Source organism: Erinaceus europaeus, chromosome 23 (genome assembly GCF_950295315.1).
Source record: "Erinaceus europaeus chromosome 23, mEriEur2.1, whole genome shotgun sequence".
NCBI classification, from domain to species: Eukaryota; Metazoa; Chordata; class Mammalia; order Eulipotyphla; family Erinaceidae; genus Erinaceus; species Erinaceus europaeus.
In genome coordinates, this window is record NC_080184.1 from 4,776,110 (window position 1) to 4,802,627 (window position 26,518).

Sequence of the window (26,518 nt, forward strand, 5' to 3'; positions counted from 1 at the left end):
AAGCCTGAGTATAGTTATCAAAAGATTAGTCCCATAAGATAAGCAATTATCAGCTCTGGTAAAGGTTGCTCATGGCTTGCTTTCTAGGGGTCTAAAATTTTACCAGCTAGCATAATCACATGTTCAGTTCCCAGGAGAAGTAGCCATGGTGGATACTCTGCCGAGATGCATCTGACCAGGAGAAGCAGCAGCAGCCAAAGAGACAGTAACTTCTGGCTGGCTGTACATTTAAGTCTATTCAGCCTACCCACAATGCTTTGTACACCACCACATACTGGATCCTCCCACAGTCCACCATGTGCCTGCACAGATCGCTGCATACTATCGCCAAGTCTGACGACATCAGCACTGTGCTGAGACTTCCATCCATGGCCACCAGTATACCGTGTCACCACAGGGGGGAGCCTCAGCAGGGCCTAGAAATCCAAAGAGACTTGGTCCCTGTGATAATAAACCAGGGGAAGGACCCTAGGGTACTGTTGCCTACCAGCTCTAGTTGTATGTGGAGAGATCTCATATGCAAGTGGAACAGGACTGAGGGGGACACCTCATAAGGGATGGGATGTCCTGGGTCCAGAGCCTCTGCAAGGTGGTTCACAGAGCTACACTCTCTCTATGTCTACACAGTCTGCTTTCCAACTCCTTCAAATCTGCTAGAGATGATGTGAAAGAAGCTGAAAACTGTTGGTGAAGCAGCACTTAAGAAGAATTTATATATAGACAGATCATTATGAGAGTAATAGTCAACCCATATCTGTATCCTTGAGAGAATTACTGTTGTTTCCAACAGAGGAAGTGAGCACATAGAACTTTTCCCACTGGTCATCTTCACCAGAAACAACATCATAAACCCTCTGGTGGGCCTCTATAGGACCTTGCCCTCAATGTTGAACAACAATGGTAAAAACTACCCCACTCTCTGAAGGGGTCAACATACTCTGTCACTTGAGGAACACTGGTCCTGAAATGAGTGTAGCCTAGAATGTTCCTAGCCATGACCATGGGATGTGAGCTCAGATCTACAGGGATGAAGAGGTTACATAGGCTCCTGTGCTAAATAGGAATAGACATGAGCCCTAGGTCAGATTGATGGGGTATATAATTAATGTTATATATTTTTTTTCCTTCAAATTTGGGAGCTACTCTCTGGCCTGATCCAGCTTTCTTGGCCTATTCTCAACTCTGACTTCATCTTCCAAGACAATACTCCTAGCCCAACTGCTGTTTGTTTCAGTCAAAAATTAGTAAAGTCATGGGCCTATTGGAATATACCTAAAATAAAGTTCTTAGATCCTTTCAACAGGAGGACACCAAATGTCTTCTGTGATCATTTTACCCTTAGATTCCTGATTACTAAACAGTTTCTTCTACTTTACAGCTTAATGACTTTCAGCCACCAAGTTGTAGATGCTACCATGATACCAACCTGACTTCCCTGAGTAGACAACCTTACCAGTGTAACAAGGAACCCTACCTCCCCAGAGCTTTGCCCCACTTGGGAAAGATAGAAATAGGCTGGGGGTTTGGATTGACCTGTCAACACCCATGTTCAATGGAGAAACAATTACAGAAGCCAGTTGGAATCACCTTCTGTAGCCCATAAAGAACATCAGTCCATATTCCAAGAAGAATAAAGAGTAGGAAAGCTTCCAATGGAGGGGATGGGATTGGAACTCTGGTGGTGGGAATTGTCCTCCTCTTAAGCCACAATTTTGTTAATCACTATTAAATCACTTATAAAGAAAGTTAAAAAAGAACCCTGCCAGTGGGAATGGTGCACAATTATACCCCTGTTATCTCCTAGTTTTGTGTATCTATACTAAGTCACTAGTAATTTTTTAAAAAGATGAATTCACACAGCTGTGACACAGAGAAACACCCTCCATCCTCAGAGTGAACAATTCATATCCTGAATGAACAGCTAGGTAAGATACGACCCCACATACTGAGTGACAAGAGTGGAACCTGTTCTCAAGACTGGATTGGGTTGTTTCCCATTAGGGGAACTGAGACCCGTATGCTGGCGTTAGGATTCCACAATCTAGTTCCATCCCTGGAGAGAAAAGAAGGACAGGAAATGTTCCCACCAAGAAAATATTCCTTTCCTTTGTCAATCCTGAAGCTAAGACATAACCCCCTGTCACCCCTGGCCCCTACTCCACCCCCTAGGTCATCTGTGTCTATTTCCTGATGTCCCCTAATTCCTTATTGTCCCTTTTCCACCATATCTGAGCTAGAGCTATGGCCAGAGTTAATAGAAGGACTCAGGCCCCATGGACACAGACTTAGGACAGGTTCCCAGGAGACCCCTGTCTGGGGCCTGAAGACCCAGAAGGTTAAGAGTCCAGATGGGACCACAAACTCCCAGGCTCCATTCTTTTCTGAGTGGGCCCTGGGACAAGATGAAGCCCTCCCTGTGTCAGTGTGTCCCACACCCCACAGGTCCCCCTTTCATTCCCTGCCATCTCCCTATCCTCAGCGCTCTCCCTTTGGAGTGACACCAACACCTTCCCACACCCAGTAAATCCCTGTCTGTTCCTCTCCCACTCCAACCTGGATCTTCTGCTCCCCCAGCACACAGAGGAGGGCAGGTACCCCCTAAGGCCCTCTCCTCTTTCCTTGACACATTAAGTGCCTTATTACAGATGTCCTGCTATGCAAGAAGAGACTTTAAGGTCCCTCTCAACATTCTGTTGCATCCATGGGGCCACAGACTAAAGCTCTCATGGGGTGACCATATCTTAATAGAAAAAAAATTTTTATTATTTATTGGGGGATGTTTTACATTCAACCATAAATACAATGGTTTGTACAATGCATAACATTTCTCAGTTTTCCACATAACAACAGAACCCTCAACAGGTCCTCTGTCATCCTTTTCCAGGACCTGTACTCTCCCCTTATCCACACCTGAGTCTTTTACTTTGGTGCAATGCATCAACTACAGTCCAGGTTTTGCTCAGTGTTTACTCTTCTGATCTTGTTTGTCAACTTCTGACTGTGAGTGAAATCACCCCATATTCATCCTTCTGTGTTGGTATGCTTCTAATTCTGCTTCTAAAACCCCTTCTGTTTCATTGGTTTAATCCCCCCTGCTTAACACTCTATTTTATTTACATAACCACTGTTAACTAATCAGCGCCCTGCCTGCAGGGCATTGGTTTAATCCCCACTGGTTCATGATGTCTTTTTGCTCTGCCCCTTCTCCTAGTACTCCCTGATTTCCACCAGTCTTTTTTCGCTCCACCTTCTCTATGTCACATCCTGTTTCCACCCTACTTGGCAAGTATATATAAGGATGGGATTGTGATTAGAGATAGATTAGATTGTGCTGCGTTCCACATAAATAAAGAGATACTGCTTCCCAGCCAGCCATCAGTCCCTGATCGTCTGTCTCCCACCAGCGAAGCTAGCCCGGCACTTCTGTTTCTGACTTATTTCACTTAACATGATTTTTTCAAGCTCCATCCAAGATGGGCTAAAAATGGTGAAATCACCATTTTTAAAAACTGAGTAGTATTCCACAACTTTCTCAGACACTCATATGTTGTTGGACACCTGGGTTGCTTCCAGGTTTGGGCTATTACACATTGTGCTGCTAAGAACATATGTGTACACCAATCTTTTTGGATGGGTGTGTTGGGTTCCATAGGATATATCCCCAGGAGAGGAATTGCAGGATCATAGAGTAGGTCCATTTCTAGCCTTTTGAGAGTTCTCCAGACTGCTCTCCACAGGGGTTGGACCAACTTACATTGCCACAAGTAGTGCAGGAGGGTTCCTTTGTCCCCACAACCTCTCCAGCATTCTGGATGGCTGGGCATGGTGCACCTGGCTTTTGCTTACACATTGTACAAGGATCCTTAAGCACAAGGACAGGGGTCAGAGCCCCTGGCTCCCCACATGTGGGGGGGGAATACTTCACAAGTGGTGAAGCATGTCTGTAGGTGTCTCTCTTTCTCTCTTCCTCCTCTGTATCACACCATTTCCTCTCTCAATTTATCTCTAACCTATGCAATAATATGGAAAAATAGCTGGCGGGGCCTGTGGATTTATAGTGTCAGAACTGAGCCCTAGCAATAATCCTGGAGGCAAAAAAAAGACAGTTCTCTTTCTCTCAAACACAGAGGAGAAACCCCATTTCCTACTCTGTCCTCCCACCACTCAGTTTCTAAACAGTCCCACTGAATCAGGTCTCCATGGGCTGGAGCTGTCAGCACCCTCTCCCCATGGCCCACTGGTTCATTTTGACTCCATCCTTCCCCCAAACCTTCTCTGTGCTTCCAGGGAGGAAAAGTGAGTTGAGGGATGGAAGCCACGGTCAGGGTTTGATGAAAGATGGACCACCTTTTCTCAGGCATGGGAAGAGGAGCCCTCAGTGGAGCTAGAGTGTGAACTGCGACCTCAGGCCAGTCTCTGTGTGAATTTACTCTGGGTGGAATTCTGGATGGAAATATCTTCTCTGAAGGCTGAGTTGGGATAAACACAGAGGGCTGCACAGAGGAACATGCTGGAGGCATTGTCTTTCTTCTGCTAAGAAGAGACCATACCTGCATGGATAGGACTCTGCCACACACATCTGGAATCACCCCAGGACATGATACACTGCATGGGGATCTAGAGAAGATGGATGGATGGAGACAGATGGAGGGCCAGGAGACACAGTATACCAGGCTCTAACTTGAGGGCTCTTGTAGAAGGTCTAACATCTCCATGCCCTGCATTTAAAAAATATTTAACTCTTTTTCAGCCACCAGGTTCTATACTACCATAATGTCAACCACACTTCCCAGGGCAGAGGACCCCACCATTGTGTCCTGGAACTCCACTTCCCTTGGAGGCAAAAAAAAAAAAAGTCTGACACTTTCAACTCTCTCTTGTCTGTTGTATGGCATTTAAAGATCTCCTCCCATTCTGTGAGAGGTCTCTTGGTTTGGGTATTGGTTTCTTTTGCTGTGCAGAAGCTTTTTAATTTGTTGTAGTTCTATAGGGTTATACTTGTCTTAGTCTTCTTTGTAATTGGATTCCTTTCACTGAAGATGTCTTTACAATTTATGCAGGAAAGAGTTCTGCCAATATTTTCCTCTAAGTATCTGATAGTTTCTGGTCTAACATCCAAGTCCTTGATCCACTTGGAATTAACTTTTCTATTTGGTGAAATATAGTGGTTTAATTTCATTCTTCTGCATGTGTCAACCCATTTTATTCCAACACCATTTATTGAGAGCACTCTGATCTCTGCCATTTAATAGACTGGGCACCTTTGTCAAATATTAGATGTCCAGAGGTGTTGACATTGTGTCTATTAATGTTCCAGTACCAAGAACTTTTTATTACAGTGGCCCTATAATACAACTTGAGATCTGGGAGTGTGATACCTCCAGTTCTGTTCTTTCTCCTCAAGATTGTTTTAGTAATTCTAGTCTTTTCTGGTTCCAGATAAACATTTGTAGCATTTGTTCTATTCTGCTAAAAATGTGGTTGAGATATTGATGGGGATAGCATTAAATTTGTATATGGTTATGGGTAGCATATTTACTTTGGTGATGTCAATTCTGCCAACACATGAACATGGAATATATTTCCACTTCTTTGTGTCTTTTTCAATTTCCTCGAGTAGTGACTCATAATTTTCAGTATACAAGTCTTCCACTTCTTTAGTTAGGTTTACTCCTAGATATTTTACTATCTTTGTTGCTATAATAAAAGGAATTGACTACTGGATTTCAACTTCTAACTTGATGTATTTAGATGGCTTCTCATTGGGTGCATAGATGTTAATAATTGTTAAGTCCTCTTGATTCTGAGCATTAAGTAGTGCCCATCCCTATCTTTTTAAATTTTATTTATTTTAAAGTCTACCATGTCAGGTATGAGAATAGCTTTTCCTGCCATTTTTTGTGGTCCATTGACTTCTATGATAGTTTTCCATCCTTTCACTTTAAGTTTGTGTTTTTCTTTTTGAGTTAGGTGGGTTTTCTGCAGACAGCATATTGTTGGGTTGTGCTTTCTGATCCATCTTCCTACTCTGTGTCTTTTAATAGGTGAATTCAGACCATTGAAATTTATTGATATCATAGACTGAAGATATTTTGACACCATTATTGTAGATTTTTAGAGTGTTTTGATATATGACATATTTATGGTGGCCTGACTGGTTATAGGAGACCTTTCACAAGGTCATTCAGGTCAGGCATGGTGATACTTGATTCTTTCAACTGTTGCTTTTCTGAGAAGACATTTATGCCTCCATAAAGTCTGATTGACAGTCTAGCAGGATACGGGAGTTTCCAGAACCTGTTCAGGAACCAGAGGCTGGGCTAGCTTCACGGGTGGGAGACAGATGACCAGGGACTCATGGCTGATCTGGGATGCAATGTAATGCCGTGCTGGCTTTATTCATCTGCATTTATACTGTACAGGAAGGAAGTGGTGGGGTGTCAAAACAGGGTGTGACTAGGAGAGAGGCAGAGCGAAAAGAGAGTGCAAACTAGTGGGATTAAACCAGTGCCCTGCAGGCAGGGCGGGTCTCAGGTAAAACAGTGATTTTTAAGTAGACAACAGCGTTAAGCAATGCAGGGGAACTTGACATGATGATCAAAACATAAGGGGTCTTAGAAGCAGAATTTGAAGCAGACCAACATTTCCACCTTTCTTTTAAACTAATGGTCATAGTATCAGGAGTGTGGGGTGAACAGAAATCTATATCATGAAGGAGTTTTCAAAAGAACTGGCATAAGACATGGAGGAACAAATAGGAGAGCAGCAAGAACCAGTGTGATGCCAAGGGGAGGCCTGAAGGGGACTTTTCCTGCCTCAAAGTGCAGGGCCTAGTAGGCGAAAGGGTGTTTACTGCCTCTGGGGGAGTCTTTTGCCTCTGGGGGCATTTCATGCCTCAAAGGGTGTTTACTGCCTCTGGGGGCAGAACCTAGTAAGGAGGGGGTTTCGCTGGCTCTGGGGGCAGGGCCTGAAGGAGAGGGGGCGTGCCCTATAGAGTCCCAAGGAAGCTGGCCGCAAAGTCCATGGACTGTTGCAGTCATGCTTTGAGAAACCCAGCAGCATAAAGGGAAGCTGCTGTAAAGTTGTATAAAGTGTCCAATAGGTGTACCAGTAAGTCCAATAGAAATTCAGTCCAAAGCAGATGACCACGGAAGAAATGCCAGGGGATGAAATGCTGCATGTCTGTCTCGATGGCGAAGGTCAACCACTGTAATTCTGCTTTTCTGTAGAGAGTGAGCTTTGGAGTCTGTGAATTAGTTTATTCAGGTCGTTCCAGGTCACATAATTGTTTTCGGGGGGTGCATGGTAGTCATGCTGTCTTGTGGGCGATGTCAGAGAACAGGGGTCCAAATGGATTTCCAGGGATTCCATATGAGCAGATGGTTTTTTATGTGAAGACTTAACAGCTGTAATTCACTTACTTGTGAAGCAAAAACTTGTAGCGGATTAGAAGTTTACTATAATTGATAACTTGATTATAATTGGTTTAAGTACCTTTATAATTTTGGAAATCCTTTCTAGTATGATTTCAAGGTTGTTTAAACAGTATAAGCTCAATAGAAGAACCATGGTTAGAAGCCACAGGCATGAGAATCATTAGCATAACCATTGTGCTATCTACCCAGCCCATACTCATACAGTTTTCAGGATTAAATGTTTCACATTAATACCAAGACAAAAAAGAAAAATCCAAAGAGGAAAAAAACAATTTTTTGGATCATTTCTGGATGGCTCTAGAAATGATGGCTATGTCCTATGTCCAGCATTTTTTTTGTAAAGTCAATGTCATACAAAAATTCAGTCATTCAAATTACTCTCTTATGAAATGCAACTGAAAGCAGACAGCAAACTTAGGATATTCAGAGAGAACAATGAGGGGGGAATGTAGAGAAAAGTGGTAGGTAATTTATGTTTTTTTCACCATGAAACAGATTATTTAGATCTCACTATGTCACATCATGAGTCCAAGGAGTGTATCCTAGTCCAAAAAGCTCATCAATAGACCATTTAGGGTGCTTCTGACAGTTCCTGCAAGTAGTCTTGGTTAAAAGTCTTTCTCATTGAGCACTCAATAGATATCTTGCCATTCTCTTCTGTCCTGTAGTGTTTGTATGGAGAAGACTGCTGCTAATATTATGGGTTTTTTTATGTAGGTGACTCTGTTATTTCTCTTGCAGCCTTCATCCTTATTCCTTTCCATTATCAATATGATGTGTCTTGGTGTCTTTGAGTCTGAGTCAATTCTGTTTGGGATCCTCTGGGCTTCTTGAACTTTTATGTTGTCTAGACTAGAGAAGTTCTCAGATATCATTTCCTGAAGAATGCTTTTTTCCTCTCCCTCTATTCCTCTGGTAAGCCAATAATGCATATATTATTTCTTTTGAAATCATCCCATATGTCTCTGTTGTTGTTTTTAGTACATATTATTGTCATTTTGAGATCTCTTACTTCTGTTTAGTTGTCTCTAATTCATCCTCAATCTTGCTAATTCTGTCTTCACCCTCATTTATTCTATTCTCTCTCCCCTCTACTGTTTTCTGTAGTTCATCTATTTTGTTACCCTGTTCTGATACTGGTTAGCTTGTTCAACTAGTTGTGTTCTTATCTCAGCTATTTCAACTTTCACATATAATGACCTTGAGATAAGTAGTGTTTTCTTCCAGAGTCTCATGTTGTTTCTGCATTTATGATGACAATTCTTTCAAACTCTTTACTTACTCCTGTGACTATTTCCTTAACTAGCATTTGGATGTTGACCTCATTATTTTTTGGTTCAGCCTTTGGGGGCCTTTTAGCTGGACTCTTGTCCTGGTCCATTTCACCAAAATTTTTTTCTTGTTGGATTAACCATTCTATATAGTATATTATGAGGCCTGTGATGGGACTACGTGTAAGCGTGATAGAGCTTAGGGAGAACCACCCCCCTCCTTGGATGGAGGTATGAGAAGATAACCTCTTGGTAAGTCTCTCTCAACCGAGGTGAGCATCAGGGGGGAAACTCAGACTTGGTTCTTTCCTTCTTGACTCTCAGGCCCACAGAAACTCCAGTACTTCCCTCCATTAACTGCAGGCTACATGGCCACAGATTCGCTTATCTAAAGTCACCTTCTGATCACAGAAGAACACATCTTATCACACAACTTCATCACACACCTCAGACCCAAGACAAGAGAAATCCCAAAATATATGGCTCTTTGATATCCATCTACTCTCTGTCTCACCCTATGGGTTTAACCCCTATGTTTCTCTCAAATACCTTTGGATAATAAAGTTGCTTGTGTTATGGAGAATAGCTGTCTTGTGTCTCATCAATTCCTGTCATACCAGTCCCCTACTTTAGGGGCATGCCGAACGTTAAGAAACCTGTAATTTCTGACATATTTCAGTAATATTCCCTTCGTTTGTTTTTCTTTTTAACTCATGTCCACCTTGCTAATAAAGGAGTTCTGAGTTCTGAGTTAACATGCTGAGGAGCTCCCCGGTGTCTTTTACTTCATGTCACCCCTATCGTGAGCGAGAAAGAACCAGTCCATTACCTTTCCCCTGGAGATCACCCCGCCAGTGAGAGAGACCACGAAATCGAGGCCTGTCTCTCAGTACTTTTCAAATTATTGTCACTCTTGCCTCTAATGACTTGTGTAAAATTAAGGTACTTCAAGAGTTCACAGTTGTGGAAATTAACAGTTGTTTCAATATTATTTAAATCCCTGAGTTGGAGAACAGTGGCTGTTAAAGCCTTTTTTGTTCTTTTTCTTTCATGTAGGCTATGGGAGCCTGAGGGCTTTTAAATTATAAATAGGCTTATTAGCTTAATCACTCACCCTGGAACAAGATATAAATCAGGGTAGGGGAGAGATAGCACAGTGGTTATGCAAAGAGACTCTCACACCCCAAGGAGCCAAAGCTCTGGGCTTAATTCAGCTTCTCTGCCAAGCCTGGCAGCACTGATAGGCCTTGTGAATTTCTAAGAGTCCTGTTCATAGTCTGTAGGTTCCAAGGCAATTATTCACCATGTTCTCATCAGGAGAAAAATGTGGAAAGGCTTCCACTGCACAGCCCCACCACTAGGCTGTAGCTCCTCTCTTGAGTTTCCTGGTCAGATTCCTGTCCCCTGATGTCAGCACAGGGCCTCTCCACTGCTGCTCCAGCCTCTGAAGGAAGTAGCAATGGAGACTCACGGTTACATTTGGTGAGTCTTAGAGGAGACCTCTCCTTTCAGCAGTCTTTTTGTTGGTTAAATAGACTAGAGGTGGTCCCTCAACTGGTAAACTTCCAGACTGTTACCAGCCACTCAGTCAGTCTCTTCTTAGGTGATTTGGTGGCTTCCTGAAGTCATTGTAGTGATGCCTTGTTGTGGTCCCAGGTGATCTCCTGAGTCTGGGAGTATGGATCATCCTGCCAATGCCAATGTTCAGCAGGGAAGCAAATACAGAAGGCAGACCTTCCACCTTCTGCATTCTATAATGACCCTGGGTCCATACTCCTAGAGGGATAAAGAGTAGGAAAACTATCAGGGAATGGGATAGGCTACAGAGTTCTGGTTTTGAGAACTGTGTGGAGTTGTACATCTCTCATCCTATGATTTTTGTCAGTGTTACCTTTTATAAATACAAATCTTTTAAAAATGAGACCAAGGCAATGTGTCCATTTTCAAGAGTGTAGTGAACATGTAACCCCAATGTAGTGAATATTTAAATGTAGTGAACATATAACCCTAATGTAGTCAATATATAAATGTAGTGAACATGAACTTGTAAACCAAGTGTAACTTTAGTAACCATAGTGCACCTGCATGGAGTGAGTGATAAGATAGAAACATATGTGTGCCTTAGATAAGACATCAACCTGAACCTTGCCAAAGGAGATGGAACTCTGAGAGGCAAGCTAAGTATAAATAGAAGCTCAGAAATCAGCTAGAAGAAGCAATTCCACCTTTAATGACTGAATGGGATGCTGTGAGTGTGGCTAAAATCTTAAAGCACAGGTGGCTGCCTTCAGTAACAAGTTTCCTGGCTTCCAGAGACCCCTCGCTAATCTGGTTGCACCAGCAAAACAAAGGGCCTCTTCAGGCAACACAGCAGATGGTGACCACTTCCTGAGCCTTACCTGTGTTGTTAAGTAAGGTGAGGGTTGTCAGGTTTGACTGTGTGTTGTATGAATTGTGTGATCATTCTATGGCATCTAAACATAAGTAAAAAAACTATTGTTTAACCCTGATACGCTCTCTGAGTGAGTCCTTGGCTTTAATTGCTTTTCTTACAACAAAGAGGCAGAAGAGAGGAAAACTTCTACTCTTTCCTGCACTGCAATTTCCTGTTGTTTTTATTTCCTAACCATGACACCCATTTTGACATTGCAGATAATTGAAAATCCATGACACTGGGTATAGCAATTTTCTCCTGTTATGGTACAGGATAAATGACTTCCATAAAACATCATATGAATTAAGGTAGAGGGGCTAAAGTTGGATTCACACCCTGACCTTTCTGACCCTGCAGATGCTCAGAGCTCTGTTCTGTAGCCACAATACCCCCCTGGCTCCTTGCAGGGACTGGCACAAACGAGATTGCAGAGCCTCTCGCCTCAGGGCAGAAAGGCCCCTGGGACCTTGTGGTCACTGAGCCTGATGACATCCTGTTTGTCAAGGGAAGAGAATCCAAACATGTTTTGACCCAATGTTTTCCACTGTGATGAACAGAGAGGGGCAGGTGCAGAGCCCCAGGGCAGAAGGATCCCAGAGCTCCTTCAAAGCACTGCAGTGAAGCTGTTAAAAGGAAGGGACACTGAAAGCTGTTTGAACAAAGAATCACAGGGGCTGAAGTCTCTGTACTGTGACTCCCAGGAAAGTACCTGCATCCTAAACTTGGCACTGCTCCTAGTCCTGCCTTTGTCCTGGGCATTAGTCTGGCTCTTGCCCTATTGATTCCATGAGTTTAAGACGGAAAAACACTGGATCTGTGCTGCCATCAGCAGCTCAGCAGAGATGCAAACCTTTGAACCTTCACTAACAGGCAGTGTCATGCCATCCTATGTGATCTGTCTGTTTCTTTTCCTTCAATCTTTTCCTGTTCTTTGCAAGATGGACATTTCTCACTGCCCTCTGAAGCCTAGTGTTGACAGGGATGGGGACTGGATATTGGGTGGATTCTTCCCTCTCTACTCCCTGAATATGCAACTAGAGTCACAGAAATTCTATTGGCTGAACAAGCCAATCCGAATGTCACCCAGCAAGTAAGTGATTTATTATTATTATTTTAATTTCTTTATTGGGAAATTAATGTTTTACCTTCAACAGTAAATACAATAGTTTGTACATGCATAACATTTCCCAGTTTTCCATGTAACAATACAACCCCCACTAGGTCCTCTGTCATCTTTCTTGGACCTGTATTCTCCCCACCCAGCCACCCCAGAGTCTTTTACTTTTTTGCAATATGCCAATTCCAGTTCAGGTTCTTCTTGTGTTTTCTTTTCTGATCTTATTTTTCAACTTCAGCCTGAGAGTGAAATCATCCCATATTCATCCTTTTGTTTCCAACTTATTTCACTTAACATGAATTTCTCAAGGTCCATCCAAGATTTGCCATATCGGTGAAGACACTATTTTTTATAGCTGAATAGTATTCCATTGTGTGTGTGTGTGTGTGTGTGTGTGTGTGTGTGTGTGTGTGTGTATTATGCTTGCTCAGCCACTCATCTGTTGTTGGACACCTGGGTTGCTTCCAGGTTTTGGCTATTACAAATTGTGTTGCCAAGAACATATGTGTACACATACCTTTTTGGATGGGAGTGTTGGGTTCCTTAGGATATATCCCCGGGAGAGGAATTGCAGGATCATAGGGTAGGTCCACTTCTAGCCTTCTGAGCGTTCTCCAGACTGTTCTCCACAGAGCCTGGACCAATTTACATTCCCACCAGCAGTGTAGTATGGTTTCTTTGACTCCACAACCTCTCCATCATTTGCTGCTGTTACCTTTCCTGATGTATGACATTCTCACAGGAGTAAAGAGGTATCTCATTGTCGTCTTTATTTGCATTTCTCTGACAATCAGAGACTTGGAGCATTTTTTCATGTGTTTCTCAGCCTTTTGGATCTCTTCTGTGGTGAATATTCTGTCCATGTCCTTCCCGCATTTTCTTGTTATTGAGATTTGCAAGTTCTTTATTAGCCTCTTGTCTTATATATGGCATGTAAAGACCTTCCATTCTGTGAGGGGTCTCTTGGTTTGTGTAGTAGTTTTTTTAGCTGTGAAAAAGCTTTTTAATTTGATGTAGTCCATAGGTTTATGCTTGTCTTAGTCTTCTTTGTAATTGGATTCATTTCATTGAAGATGTCTTTAAAATTTATGCAGAAAAGAGTTCTGCCAATATTTTCCTCTAAGTATCAGAGAGTTTGCAGTCTAACATCCAAGTCCTTGATCCACTTGGAATTTACTTTTGTATTTGGTAAAATATAGTGGTTCAGTTTCATTGTTCTGCATGTTTCAACCCATTTTTTCCAACACCATTTGTTGAAGAGACTCTGCGTTCCCCATTTAACAGTCTGGGCACCTTTGTCAAAGATTAGATGTCCATAGGTGTGGGGGCTTAGTTCCGGGCTCTCAGTTCTATTCCACTTGTCAGTGTGTCTATTCATGTTCCAGAACCAAGCAGTTTTGTTGACAATGGCCCTAATATACAATTTGAGATCTGGGAGTGTGATACATCCGGTTCTGTTCTTTCTTCTCAAGATTGTTTTGGCAATTCTAGGTCTTTTCTGGTTGCAAATAAGCATTTGTAGCATTTTTTTCTATTCTCCTAAAAAATGTGTTTGGGTTCTTGATAGGGATAGCATTAAATTTGTAGATGGCTTTGGGTAGTATATCCATTTTGATGATGTTAATTCTGCCAAACTATGAACATGGAATATCTTTCCACATCTTTGTGTCTTTTTCAATTTCCTTGAGTAGTGACTCATAATTTTCAGTATACAAGTTTTTCACTTCTTTGGTTAGGTTTATTCTTAGATATTTTATTGTTTTTGGTGTTATAATAAAAAGAATTGACTTCTGGATTTCAGCTACTTCTAACTTAGTGTTTGCATAGAGGAATGCCACTGACTTTTGAATGTTAATATTGTAGCCTAACACCTTACTGTATTGCCTGATGATTTCCAAAAGCTTCTTGCTGGATTCCTTAGGTTTTTCTACGTATATTCTCATGTCATCTACAAATAGGGAGAGTTTGACTTCTTGTCTTCCAATCTCTATCCCTTTAATTCCTTGCTCCTGCCTGATAGTTATGTCATGAAATTCCAACACTATTTTGAATAATAATGGTGATAGTGGGCATCCCTGTCTAGTACCTATTCTCAGAGGAAATGCTTCCAGTTTTTCACCATTGAGTATGATGTTGGCTGTAGTTTTGCTACATATAGACTCCACTATATTGAGGAATTTTATATCTATTCCCATTTTTTGTACTGTTTGGATGAAGAAGGGTTGTTGTATTAGTTAAAAGCTTTCTCCGCATCTATTGATATGACCATGTGGTGTTTGGTCTTGATTTTATAGATGTGGTGGATCACGTTGATTGATTTACATATATTAAACCAACCTTGCATGCCTGGGATAAACCCCATTTGGTCATAATGAACAATCTTTCTAATATACTGCTGTATCTGCTTAGCTAGAGTTTTGTTCAATATTTTAGCAACTAAGTTCGTCTGAGATATTGATCTGTAGTTTTCTTTTTTGGTTGTGTTCCTGTCTGCTTTTGGTATCAAAGTGATGTTGGCTTCATAGAAGCTGGAAGGGAGTATTCCAGTGTCCTCAACTGTCTGTGTCGGGGTCTCTGGTGGGGTGATCTCCAGGATAAAGGTAATGGACAGATTCTTTCTCACTCACGCACTGGTCTACATGAAGTAAAGACACCGGGGAGATCTGCAGCGTGCTCAGATCTCGTTTATTAGCAGGTGGACATAAGTTAAATAGAATATCAAGCAAAGGGAATTATTGAAATATGTCAGAAATTACAGGTTTCTTAAAGATCAGCTTGCCCTTATGGTAGGGGGCTAGTATGACAGGAATTGATGAGATATAAGACAGTTATTCTCCATGACGCAAGCAACTTAATTATCCAAAGGTATTTGAGAGAATCATAGGGGTTAAACCAGTAGGGTGAGACAGAGAGAAGATGAATATCAAAAGGCCATATAGTTTGGAATTTCTCTTGTCTGGGGTCTGAGGTGTATGATGGAGTGTGTGATAAGGTGTATTCTCCTCTGTGATCAGAAGGTAAGGTGAACTTTGATTAAGTGAATCTTAAAGTAGGTGGCCATGTGGTATGCATTTAATGGGGAGAAGTATTGGGGTTTCTGTGGGCTTGAGAATCAAAAAGTAAATAACTAAGTCTGGGAGATGGTTTCTCCTCTTTGCTCACCTTGGTTGAGAGAGACTCACAAGAGGTTATCTTCTCAGACCTCCTTCCAAGGATGGGGGGAGATCTCCCTAAGGTCTATCAAGTTTACACATAACCCCAACACTTCTGGAAGACTTTTAAAACTTGAGGTATTAGTTCTTATTTGAAGGTTTTATAGAATACATTTTTCAAACCATCTGATCCAGGACTTTTATTTTGGGGAAGATTTTTTGATAACTGCTTCAATTTCATTTGCTGTGATGGGCCTGTTCATGTTATTTACTTCTTCTTAGTTTTGGAAGTTGGTAGGTATCTAGGAAATCGTTCTTTTTTCCAGGTTCTCTAGCTTGGTGGCATATAGTTGTTCTTAGAAGCCTCGCATGATAATTTGAATTACTGCGGTGTCTGTTGTGATATCTCCTCTTTCACTTACTGTCCAATTTATTTGGGTCTTCTCTCTTTTTTTTTTGTGAGTCTAGCTAAAGTTTGGTAAATTTTTTTCACTCTTTCAAAGAACCAATATTTACTTTTGTTGATCTTTTGTATGGTTTTCTTATTTTCAATGTTATTGATTTCTGCCCTATCTTTAGTGATTCTGTCCTTCTGGTCGTTTTCGGGTTCCTTTCTTCTTCTTCTTCTTCTTCTTCTTCTTCTTCTTCTTCTTCTTCTTCTTCTTCTTCTTCTTCTTCTCCTTCTCCTTCTCCTTCTCCTTCTCCTTCTCCTTCTCCTTCTCCTTCTTCTCCTTCTTCTTCTTCTTCTTCTTCTTCTTCTTCTTCTTCTTCTTCTTCTTCTTCTTCTTCTTCGTCTTTAAGATGTGCAACCAGGCTCTTTATTTATGCTTTTCTTGTTTCCTAATGTGTGCTTGTATGGCTATGAACTTCCCTCTCAGTATTGCCTTAGCTGTGTCCCAAATAATTTGATAGCTTGTGTCTTCATTTTCAGTGAACTCTCAAAACATTTTGATTTTTCCTTGATTTCCTCTTTGACCCAATATTTGCTAAGGAGTGTACTGTTGAGCTTCCACATTTGGGGACTATTATTAATCTTTTTTTGATTTTTTAGTGTTAGATTAATTCCACTGTGGTCTGAGAATATGTTTGGGATGATTTCAATGCTCTTGATTTTGCTGATGCTATCTTTGTGGCCTAACATATGGTTTTTCCTTGATAATGACCCATGTGGACTTGAGTATAATGTGTATTCCAATTTCTTGGGATGAATGACTCTGAAAATGTACCATAGTTCTAGTTTATATATCTCCTCATTTAGCTGACTTATGTCTTTATTGATTTTCTGCCTGGATGATCTCTCATGTTGAGAGGGTGGGGTTTTGAAGTCCCCTAATATGACTGTGTTGCTGTTAATATATTGTTGTAACTCGTGCAGTAGATATTTGATGTATTTTGATGGCTTCTCATTGGGTGCATAGATGTTAATAATTGTTAAGTCCTCTTGATTGACTGATTCACTGAGCATTAGATAGTGTCCATTCCTCTCTTTTAAATTTATCTATTTTAAAGTGTATAGAGTCAGATATGAGAATAGCTGTTCCTGCCCCTTTTTTGTGGGCCATTAGATTCTATGATAGCTTTTCATCCTTTCACTTCAAGTCTGTGTTTGTCTTGATGAATTAGGTGGGATTCCTGTAAACAGCATATTGTTGCGTTGTGTTTTCTGATCCATCTACCTACTCTGTGTCTTTTAATAGGTGAATTCAGGCCATTGACATTGATTGATATCAAAGATTGAAGATATTTTAATGCCATTCTTGTAGAGTTTTAGAGTGTTCTGATATATGGCATATTTATGGTTGACTGTTTATAGGAGTCCTTTCAGAACTTCTTTCAGGGTGATAGTAGATTTCTTCAACTATTGCTTATCTTCTTGGTGATAGTTGATTTCTTAAACTATTGCTTATCTGAGAAGGTATTTGTGCCTCCATATAGTCTGAGTGATGGTCTATCAATATACAGTATTCTTGGTTGAAAGCCTTTCTCATTGAGCACTCAGTAAATATCTTGCCATTCTCTTCTGGCCTGTAGTGTTTGTGTGGAGAAGTCTGCTGCTAATATTATGGGTTTTCCTCTATAGGTGATTCTTTGTTTTTCACTTGCAACCTTCAGGATCCATTATTTATCCTATTCCTTTCCATTCTAAATACGATGTGTCTTGGTGTCTTTAAGTCTGAATTAATTCTGTTTGGGACCCTATGTCCTCTTTGAACTTTCATCTTTGACGTTGTCTAGACTAGAGAACTTTTCAGCTATTATGGCCTAAAGATTGCTTTTATCCCCTCCCACTCTTTCTTCCCCTGGTAAGCCAATAATGTGTATATTGTTTCTTTTGAAGTCACCCTCTAGGTCTCCGTTGTTGTTTACAGTGCCTCATAATCTCTTTTTGAGATCTCTTACTTATTTTTTAGTTGTCTCTAATTTGTCCTCAATCTTGCTAATTCTGTCTTCAGCCTCATTGATTCTATTCTCTCTGTCCTCTTGTTTTCTGGAGTTCATCTATTTCGTTAGCCTGTTCTGTTACTGTTTTAGGTTGTTCAGCTACTTATATTCTTAGCTAAGCTATTTCAGCTTTCAGTTCTCTAATAACCTTCAGATAATTAGTGTTTTCTTCCAGAGTCTAATTTTTGTTTTTGCATTTCTGGTGACAATTCTTTCAAACTCTTTATTCACTCCAGTGATTATTTCCTAAACTAGTGATTGGATGTTGACTGCATTATTTTGTGCTTCACCTTTTGGGGCATTTTTAGCTGGACTCTCATCCTAGTTCATTTCTCCAATATTTCTTCTTGTTGGTTTAACCATTTTATATATTATGCTATGAGGTCCCTCTCTCAGTACTTTTCAAATTACTGATTACTATTGCCTGGATTGACTTGTGTTTAAGTAAGGTAGTTAAAGGGTTCACAGTTTTGGAAATTGACAGTTGTTTCAATAGTATTTAAATCCCTGATTTGGAGCTCAGTGGCTAAAAAGCCTCTTTTGCTCTTTTTCTTCCCTGTAGGCTATGGGAGCCAGAGGGCTTTTAAACTATAAGTAGGCTTCTTAGTTAATCACTGACTCCTGACCAAGAGATAAATCAGGGTGTGACAGAGATAATCCAGTTGTTATGCAAAGAGACTTTCGCAGTCCCACCACTATGCCACTGAGGTATAGATCTTCTTCTGAGTTTCCTGGCTGGTTCTCTGTCCCCTGGTTTCAGCCCAGGGCCTCCCTTCCTCTGTTCTAGGCTATGAGAGCAGTAGCAATGGAGACTCAGAGTTGCACTTGGTGATCCCAGGGAAGTCCTCTCCTCCGCTCAGCCATCCCCATGTTGGTGATACAGACTTGAGCTGGTGCCTGAACTGATAAACTGCAGGACTGTTACCAGCCACCCATTCTCTCCCGAGGCTCCTCTCTGTCCACCAGCCACACGTGTTTTCACTCACCAATGAACTGGTGGGTTCTTGAAGTTGTTCTAGTCCTGGCCTGTTTCAGTCCCAGGTGGTCTCCTTTGGTATTCCTAATTGATCCCAGTGATTTATTGTTTATGTGACTGTGTGTGATATAACGTACAATTGTTCGCTCTAAGCTTGTGATAGTGTATTCATTCTTTTAGTGTTTTTAAACAAGACTGGTTTTCACATTTTTGTGATTTTTATTATCTTTATTTTTTGGGTAGAGACAGTCAGAAATCAAGAGGGAAGTGGGAAATAGTGAGGAAAAGTGACAGAGAGACGACTGCAGCCCTGCTTCACCATTTGAAAAGCTTTCTCCCTGCAGGGGAAACCAGGGGCTCAAACGTGGATCCTTGTGCATTGTAACATGTGCACACAACCAGATGCACCACCACAGAGCCCCTCAAGAGTAGTTCTTAAGGGTTCAATTTTTTTATGAATTTTGTTTTGCTGCAGTAACAATAGGCAATAGGCAATAGACCATTTAATGGTCTAGCCCACTTGTGAAAAAATAGTTGTCTGCTGTTGTCGGAGTTCAGGACACCAGTAGGCCAGCTAGCTTTGCGGTGGTAGACAGACGACCAGGGACACAAGGTTGAGCGGAGAAGCAGTATTACTTTATTCATGAATGAACGATTCAAAAAACTAATCTAAACTAATCACAACCAAATTCTGTCTTGCACCCTTCTCCTCCAGCAGCAGAGTCAGGAACCAAGGAAGTATGTAGGACAGGGGACAGGGAGAAGGGAGAAGCATGAAAAGGCAAAGACTAAACACAGTCTCCCAGAGACCGGGAGGAGTGAGACCAAACCAATGTAACAGAATGACCATGTAAATAGACCACAATGTCAAGCAATGTAACAGAATGGATCCCAGAAGCAGAACTAGAATCATACCAACAATTCCCCCTTTTCTTTTTAACTAATTGACCATAGTATCAGGAGTGTTGTGTGAACAGAAACCTGTATCGTACAGGCATTTTCAAAAAAAAAAAAAAAACTGGCACAAACTTGGAGGAACAAGTAAGCGAGCAACAAGAACCAGTGTGATGCCAAGGGAAGGCCTGAGGGGGGCATTTCTTGCCTCTGTGGGAAAGGCGTATCAGCTAAAGAACATTTCCTGCCCCTGTGGGCTTTTCTTGCCTTGACGGGTGTTTTCTGCCTCTGTGGACATTACCTAGCAAGGGGGGAGGGTATGGCCTATAAAATCCCAAGTCAGTCTTTGAGAAACCCAGCAGCATAAAGGGAAGCCACTGTAGAGTTGTGTATCAGTAAGTCTGAAGGACATGCCAGTCTAAAGAAGATGTTCAATGAAGAATTGCCAGGGGGTGAATTGTTGTATGAGGAGGTCAGTCAATGGAATTCTGCTTTTCTGTAGAGAACTTGACAGCTGTAATTCACTTACTTATGAAACAAAACTTGTAGCAGGTTAGATGTTTACCACAATTGATAACTAGCTTATTATAATTGGTTTAAGCATCTGTATAAATTTGGAAGGTCTTTTTCATTTCATTTTAAGTCTGCATAACCAATTTAAGTGTAATAATATGTGGTAAGGCAAAGAACCACTGCTAGAGCCTCAGACATGAGACTCATTAGCATAACCATTGTGCAATCCACTGTTTCTAATTGAGAAGGTATTTGAGAGCTTCACATATCAACAACGTCTTATTTTTTTTTACCCTTTGTTACACCCATACAAGATGAAGACACACCCTAGGTGTGCGCAGGTTTTTTAGACCAACTTAGTTAAAATATATTGATTTTTAACTAATTTTTACCTCAGAGTTTAAATGTAAGTTAATTTTACTTTTATGAGAATTATGTTGAAAACCTTTTTCATTTAACTTTGCCTGGTAAGAATGTAGCCTTAAAGTTACATTTCTAACCTTAAAGTCAATGTTTACCAAACTTCAAACACACACATAAACATGGTCTTCAATGCAGAAGGAGAAAAACTTTTGTTATGAAGACATGTCATTTTAAACACAAATTTAGATCTGTACTGTCTTAGTTGTTTGGGGGGTGCGTTGTCCAACGGCTGTTTATTTTATCTCCTCTGCCTTCAGAGCCAAGCTGGGGATCTCGGCTAGGGGGCCCAGTCCCAGCAGGGAGCCCACGGTTCCCGGTTGGTCCGTGATATGCCCCAAATGCATAGCAGGAGGGCGGGTGGGCCAGCCATGCAGAAGGCGTAGGCTGAGGCGCCCTGGGGTGGCGGCCATGATGGGCTGCAGCCCTGCCCACTATTCTCGCCACCCTGCTCCTGGCTCCTGAGGCTACAGCAGCCAGTCTCCCAGCCCCGCCCCTCACCCTGCAGGTTTTTGCAGGCGGGCACCAGGCGGAAACCAGAGTGTGGCCCAGACTTAAATGTTCCAGAAACAGAGAAACAGTCTCATGAAGAAGGGGCAGAGGCCTTTGGAAACCTCTTCACAAGCAGAAAAGCAACCCATAGTGGATAAGTAGCCAAAATTCTTCACTTATCTGGGGGATGGGCAGGTCAGGCCACAAGTTGGTTGCCATATGTAGTAAGAGTTCGGGGCATCAGTAGGCTGGCTAGCTTCGCAGTGGTAGACAGACAACCAGGGACACAAGGCTGAGAAGAGAAGCAGTATTTCTTTATTCATGAGTGAGTGATTCAAAAAACTAATCTAAACTAATCACAACCCAAATCTGTCTTGCATCCTTCTCCTCCAGCAGCAGAGTCAGGAACCAAGGAAGTATGTAGGACAGGGGACGGGGAGAAGGGAGAAGCATGAAAAGGCAAAGACTAAACACAGTCTCCCAGAGGCCGGGGGGAGTGAGACCAAACCAATGTAACAGAATGACAATGTAAATAGACCACAATGTCAAGCAATGTAACAGAAGGGATCCCAGAAGCAGAACTAGAAGCATACCAACAATCTGTAGATGTGTGTGAGGGGGGCTATTTCTGGGTCTTCAATTTTGTTTCACTGGTCTGTGTGTCTGTTTTGGTTGCAGTACTAGGCCATTTTTATTACAGTGGCTCTGTAGTGTAGGTTGAGGCCAGATGGTTTAATAATAATATCTTTGGTCTTCTTCCTATCTCTTACTATTTCTGTGGCAATCCTGGGGATTATTTTGGTTCCAGAAAAAATCTTTGTAACTTTTGTCATGAGGATGGCATTAAATCCTTGGCAGGATGGTCACTGAGACAATGTTAGTCCTTCCTATCCAAGACTGTGTGTGTGGGGGGTCACTCCATGTGCTCTGCCTGCCTCCCTGGCCACTGGCAGCTAAGAGTCAGAGCTGCGCCCTGGGAGTCCTGGGGTGACTCTACATGTTGGGGGTGACGTGTGGAGAGGAAGAAGCCACACCAGACTCAACCAGCTCTGGGAGAGGCCTCAGAGGGGCATCTCGTTTATTGGAAGAGTAAAGGCAAGCAGATATAACCCATTGCTCAGGGTGGGGGGGAAGGTTGAGGTAATCATTCATGCAAACAGAGAGCAACACAATGTATAGTCACATATGGACCTGCAAACTAGGTCCTTTGTCATCCTGTTCCAGGACTTGAATCTTTCTCTCCCCACCCACCCATCCACCCCAGAGTCTTTTACTATGAGGTGATACACTGACTCTAGTCCAAGTTCTGCTGAGTGTTTTCTCTTTTGATCTTGTTTTTCAACTTTGGCCTGTGATAAAGATCCTCCTGTAGTCATCCTTCTGCTTCACTCAGAAACTTTTGAGGTAGGGATCTGTGCCTGTAAGCTGCTTTGTTATTCTTGTTTATTTTGTTTTTATTTATTGGAGGAAGTAATGGTTTACAGTTAAGAGTAAAACACAGTAGTCTGTACATGTGGAACATTTCTCAGTTTTCAGTAAAACAATCCAACCTCTCATCTATGTTCTCCTCGGCCATTGTATTCCAGGATCTGAACCCGCCCCCGACCTCAGAGTCTTCTACAGTTGTAAACTGGCTTTATCTCAGCTCTAGTATTCTTTGGGATTTTTTATTTATGGGCTTTCTGTGTTTCATGGCTTATTATTTATTTATTTATTTATTTATTTATTTATTTATTGTCTCCAGGGTTATTGCATAGGGCCTGCAATATAAATACTACTCAGTGCCTGTACTATGAATCCACTGCTCCTAGAGGTTATTTTCCCCCTTTTGTTGCCCTTGTTATTAATGTTGTTGTTAGTGTTATTGTTGTTATTGCTGTCATTGCTGTTGGATAGGACACAGAGAAATGGAGAGAGGAGGGGGAAACAGAGAGTTGGGAGAGAAAGATAGACACCTGTAGACCTGCTTCACCACCTGTGAAGCCACCCCCCTGCAGGGGGGGAGTCAGAGGCTCAGACCGAGATCTTTACACTGGTCCTTGAGCTTTGCGCCATGAGTGCTTAAACCACTGCGCTACCGCAGGGGCCCGGCTTATTATATGTATTAATGGTTTGTGTAGCTCCTTTGGTTGTTGCTTTTGTTGTCTCCCTTTCACAGAGCTGGATCATGATGCTACTGGACGATAGCCATCCTCTCTGGAATTCTGTATTTACTCTTTTGTGGAAGCATGGTAGTGGCCAGGCAAGTTTAATTTACTATCCACCTTGAAAACTGTGGTAAATTTTACATTAGGGAACAATCTTAATGCTCCACACGCCTGCTGGATATCAGCCTTAAATTGTAGTATTGATGATTCCCAATTTCCTTGGACAACAATGTATGAACAAGAAAAATGTGACATGTTAAGATCTGAAATTAGAGGGGGGAGTTGGGTGGTAGTGCAGTGGGTTAGTGATGTGGCGCAAAGCACAAGGACAGGCATAAGGATCCTAGTTCGAGCCCCCGGCTCCCCACCTGCAGGGGAATCACAGGTGGTGAAGCAGGTCTGCAGGTATCTGTCTTTCTCTCCCCCTCTCTGTCTTCCCCTCCTCTCTCCATTTCTCTCTGTCCTATCCAACATTGATGACATCAATAACAACAGCAGTAATAACTACAACAACAATGAAAAAACAACAAGGGCAACAAAAGGGAAAATAAATACATATAAAATAAATAAATAAAAATTAAAAACAAAAAAAGAAATCAGAGATGGGGGAAACGGCTGAATCGTAGGGCACTGAAAATTTCGTGTCTGGCATTTCTAGTTCAACCCAAAGCACTGCATACAACAGAGTGATAGTCTGAATCATTTTTTTCTTTTTTCTGCCTCAGATGAAACTCTCTCATATCTAATTAATAGAAAATAAATATTTCAGGGGCCCAGTGGTGGTGTACCTAGCTAAATGCTCACATTACAGTGCACAAGGACCTAGGTTTAAGCCCTTAGTTCCCACTAGCAAGTGGAAAGCTTCAGGAGTGATAAAGCAGTGTTACAAGTTTTACTCTGTCTCTATCTCTCTTTCTCTCTGCTCTCCTTTCAATTTCTTTCCGTGTCTACCCAATAATAAATTTAAAAAAACATAAAAATAAAACCAATAAGTCTTTGGTGCAATACACCAATTGCAGTCCAGGTCCTGCTTAGTGTTTTCTCTTCTGATCTTGTTTTTCAACTTCTGCCTGTGTGAGATCATCCCATATTCATCCTCCTGTTTCTGACTTATTTCACTTAATATGACTTCTTCAAGCTCCATACAAGATGGGATGAAAATTCTGAAATCACCATTTTTAAGGGCTGAATATTATTTTATTGTGTATATACCACAACTTACTCAGCCACTCATCTGTTGTTGGACACCTGGGTTGCTTCCAGGTTTTGACTATTACAAATTGTGCTGCTATGAACATAGGTATACCCCAAATCTTTTGGATGAGTGTGTCTGGTTAAAAACTTGGTAATTCTAAGGGTAACTAAATATACCAAACTTTACTCTTGTATGATATTTCATACGCTATCTAGGGTTGTGGTCTCCAAAAATTCAACACAAATACATATTACATAAATCTTGGATGCTGAAATATCAGGAGACAATTAGCAAATGTCCAAAAGTAAAGTTTAGGTATTCCATATCGAGAAAAATGATTAGAAACGGGACTGTAACATATTATGTTGTTGGGTGTAGCTTCAGAGATATCCCTGAGTTGAATAACTTGACCATTGTGTCTAATGCTGTGTTTTCCATCCAGGTGGCAGTTGAAGAATTATAATTACATTCTGGCCTTTCTCTTTGCCATTGAAGAGATCAATAAGGACCCGTATCTGCTCCCTAATTTGACACTCGGTTTCAGTCTCTACAACGCCTTTAATAAATATGAGAAACCTTTAGAGAACATCTTGCTTTGGTTCTCAGGAGGGAATCAGACTGTCCCAAATTATAACTGCCAGAAACAAAGCAAATCTACTGCCATTATTGCAGGAACCACACTAGAATTTTCATCAATCCTTGGACCACTTCTGGGACTCTACAAAATTCCACAGGTAAGGTAATTTGACATTCTGAAGATCTGAAGAAACAATCGAATAACACCCCACCACCACCACCACAGACTCCCCTTACCTTCCAATGAAAGAAGAATGAGACTGTGTCTTTGAGAATGAACTCATATCCTTAGTAAATCTTCTGCTGTGTTGAGATTCTACTGAGTCATTTGTTTTTTAAAAATATTTATTTTATTTATTTATTCTCTTTTGTTGCCCTTGTTTTATTGTTGTAGTTATTATTATCGTCGTTGTTGTTGGATAGGACAGAGAGAAATGGAGAGAGGAGGGGGGAAGACAGGGAAGAGCAGAGAAAGATAGAAACCTGCAGACCTGTTTCACCACTTGTGAAGCGACTCCCCTGCAGGTGGGGAGCCAGAGCTCGAACCGGGATTCTTATGCTGGTCCTTGTGCTTTGTGCCACATGCGCTTAACCTGCTGAGCTACAGCCCGACTCCCTACTTAGTCATTTCTATAAGAGAGAGAGAGAAGGAAGAATACTGCTCAACTCTGGAATTTGTGGTACCAGTGAAATTATATATTGTTTTTCTTCATATAGCTTATTTCATTTATAGTAATACCCCCAAGTTTTTAGAAAAATCTCTATTACGCTCTACATATGACTTATTGCAAATATTGTAATTGGAAGACTAGTATTTTACTGTGTAGTTATTGACACACAGACACAATTTCTTATCTCCACAAGATAGGACCCTTTTAAACAGTCTAACCTCTAATTAGGTCCCTTTTAACACCATAAACCAGGACTCTAATTTTTCTGTATCCCTCCCACCCCACTCGTCCTCCTCCTACCCCTGAGAGCCTTGGTACAATATATCAAAACTCAATTTGCAGTTTCTCTTTCTATCTTTCTATATATAAATGAGATTATTTGGCATTCATTCCTTGCTTTCTGGCTTACCTCACTTAACATAATTCTTTATTAAAATTTTTATTTATAAAATGGAAATATTGAGCATAGGACAAGAGGGATATAATTCCACACATTTCCCACTTCCAGAACTCTATATCCCATCTTCTTTCTTGATAGCTTTCCTATTCTTTATCCCTCTGGGTGTATGGACCCAAGGTCATTGTGGGATGCAGAAGGTGGAAGTCTGGCTTCTGTAATTGCTTCCCCACTGAAATTGGGCATTGACAGGTTGATCCACACTCCCAGCCTGACTCTCTCTTTCCCTAGTGGAGCAGGGCTCTGGGGAAGCAGGGCTCCAGGACACACTGGATGGGACTTCTCTCCAGAGAACTCAGGTTGGCATCATGGTAGCATCTGTAAC

At 41.4% G+C, this 26,518-nt stretch overlaps 1 protein-coding gene across 1 annotated transcript in view; it reads left to right on the forward strand.

Annotated features, from left to right (window-relative positions):
* Positions 1-296: 296 nt before the first annotated feature.
* Positions 297-26,518, forward strand: part of LOC103127988 (vomeronasal type-2 receptor 116-like) — a 39,943-nt gene continuing 13,721 nt past the window's right edge. The window contains exons 1-3 of the mRNA XM_060182210.1: positions 297-378; positions 24,705-24,804; positions 24,932-25,223. Of these exons, the coding sequence (XP_060038193.1) occupies positions 297-378; positions 24,705-24,804; positions 24,932-25,223 (474 nt within the window). The remainder of the gene's footprint in view (positions 379-24,704; positions 24,805-24,931; positions 25,224-26,518) is intronic.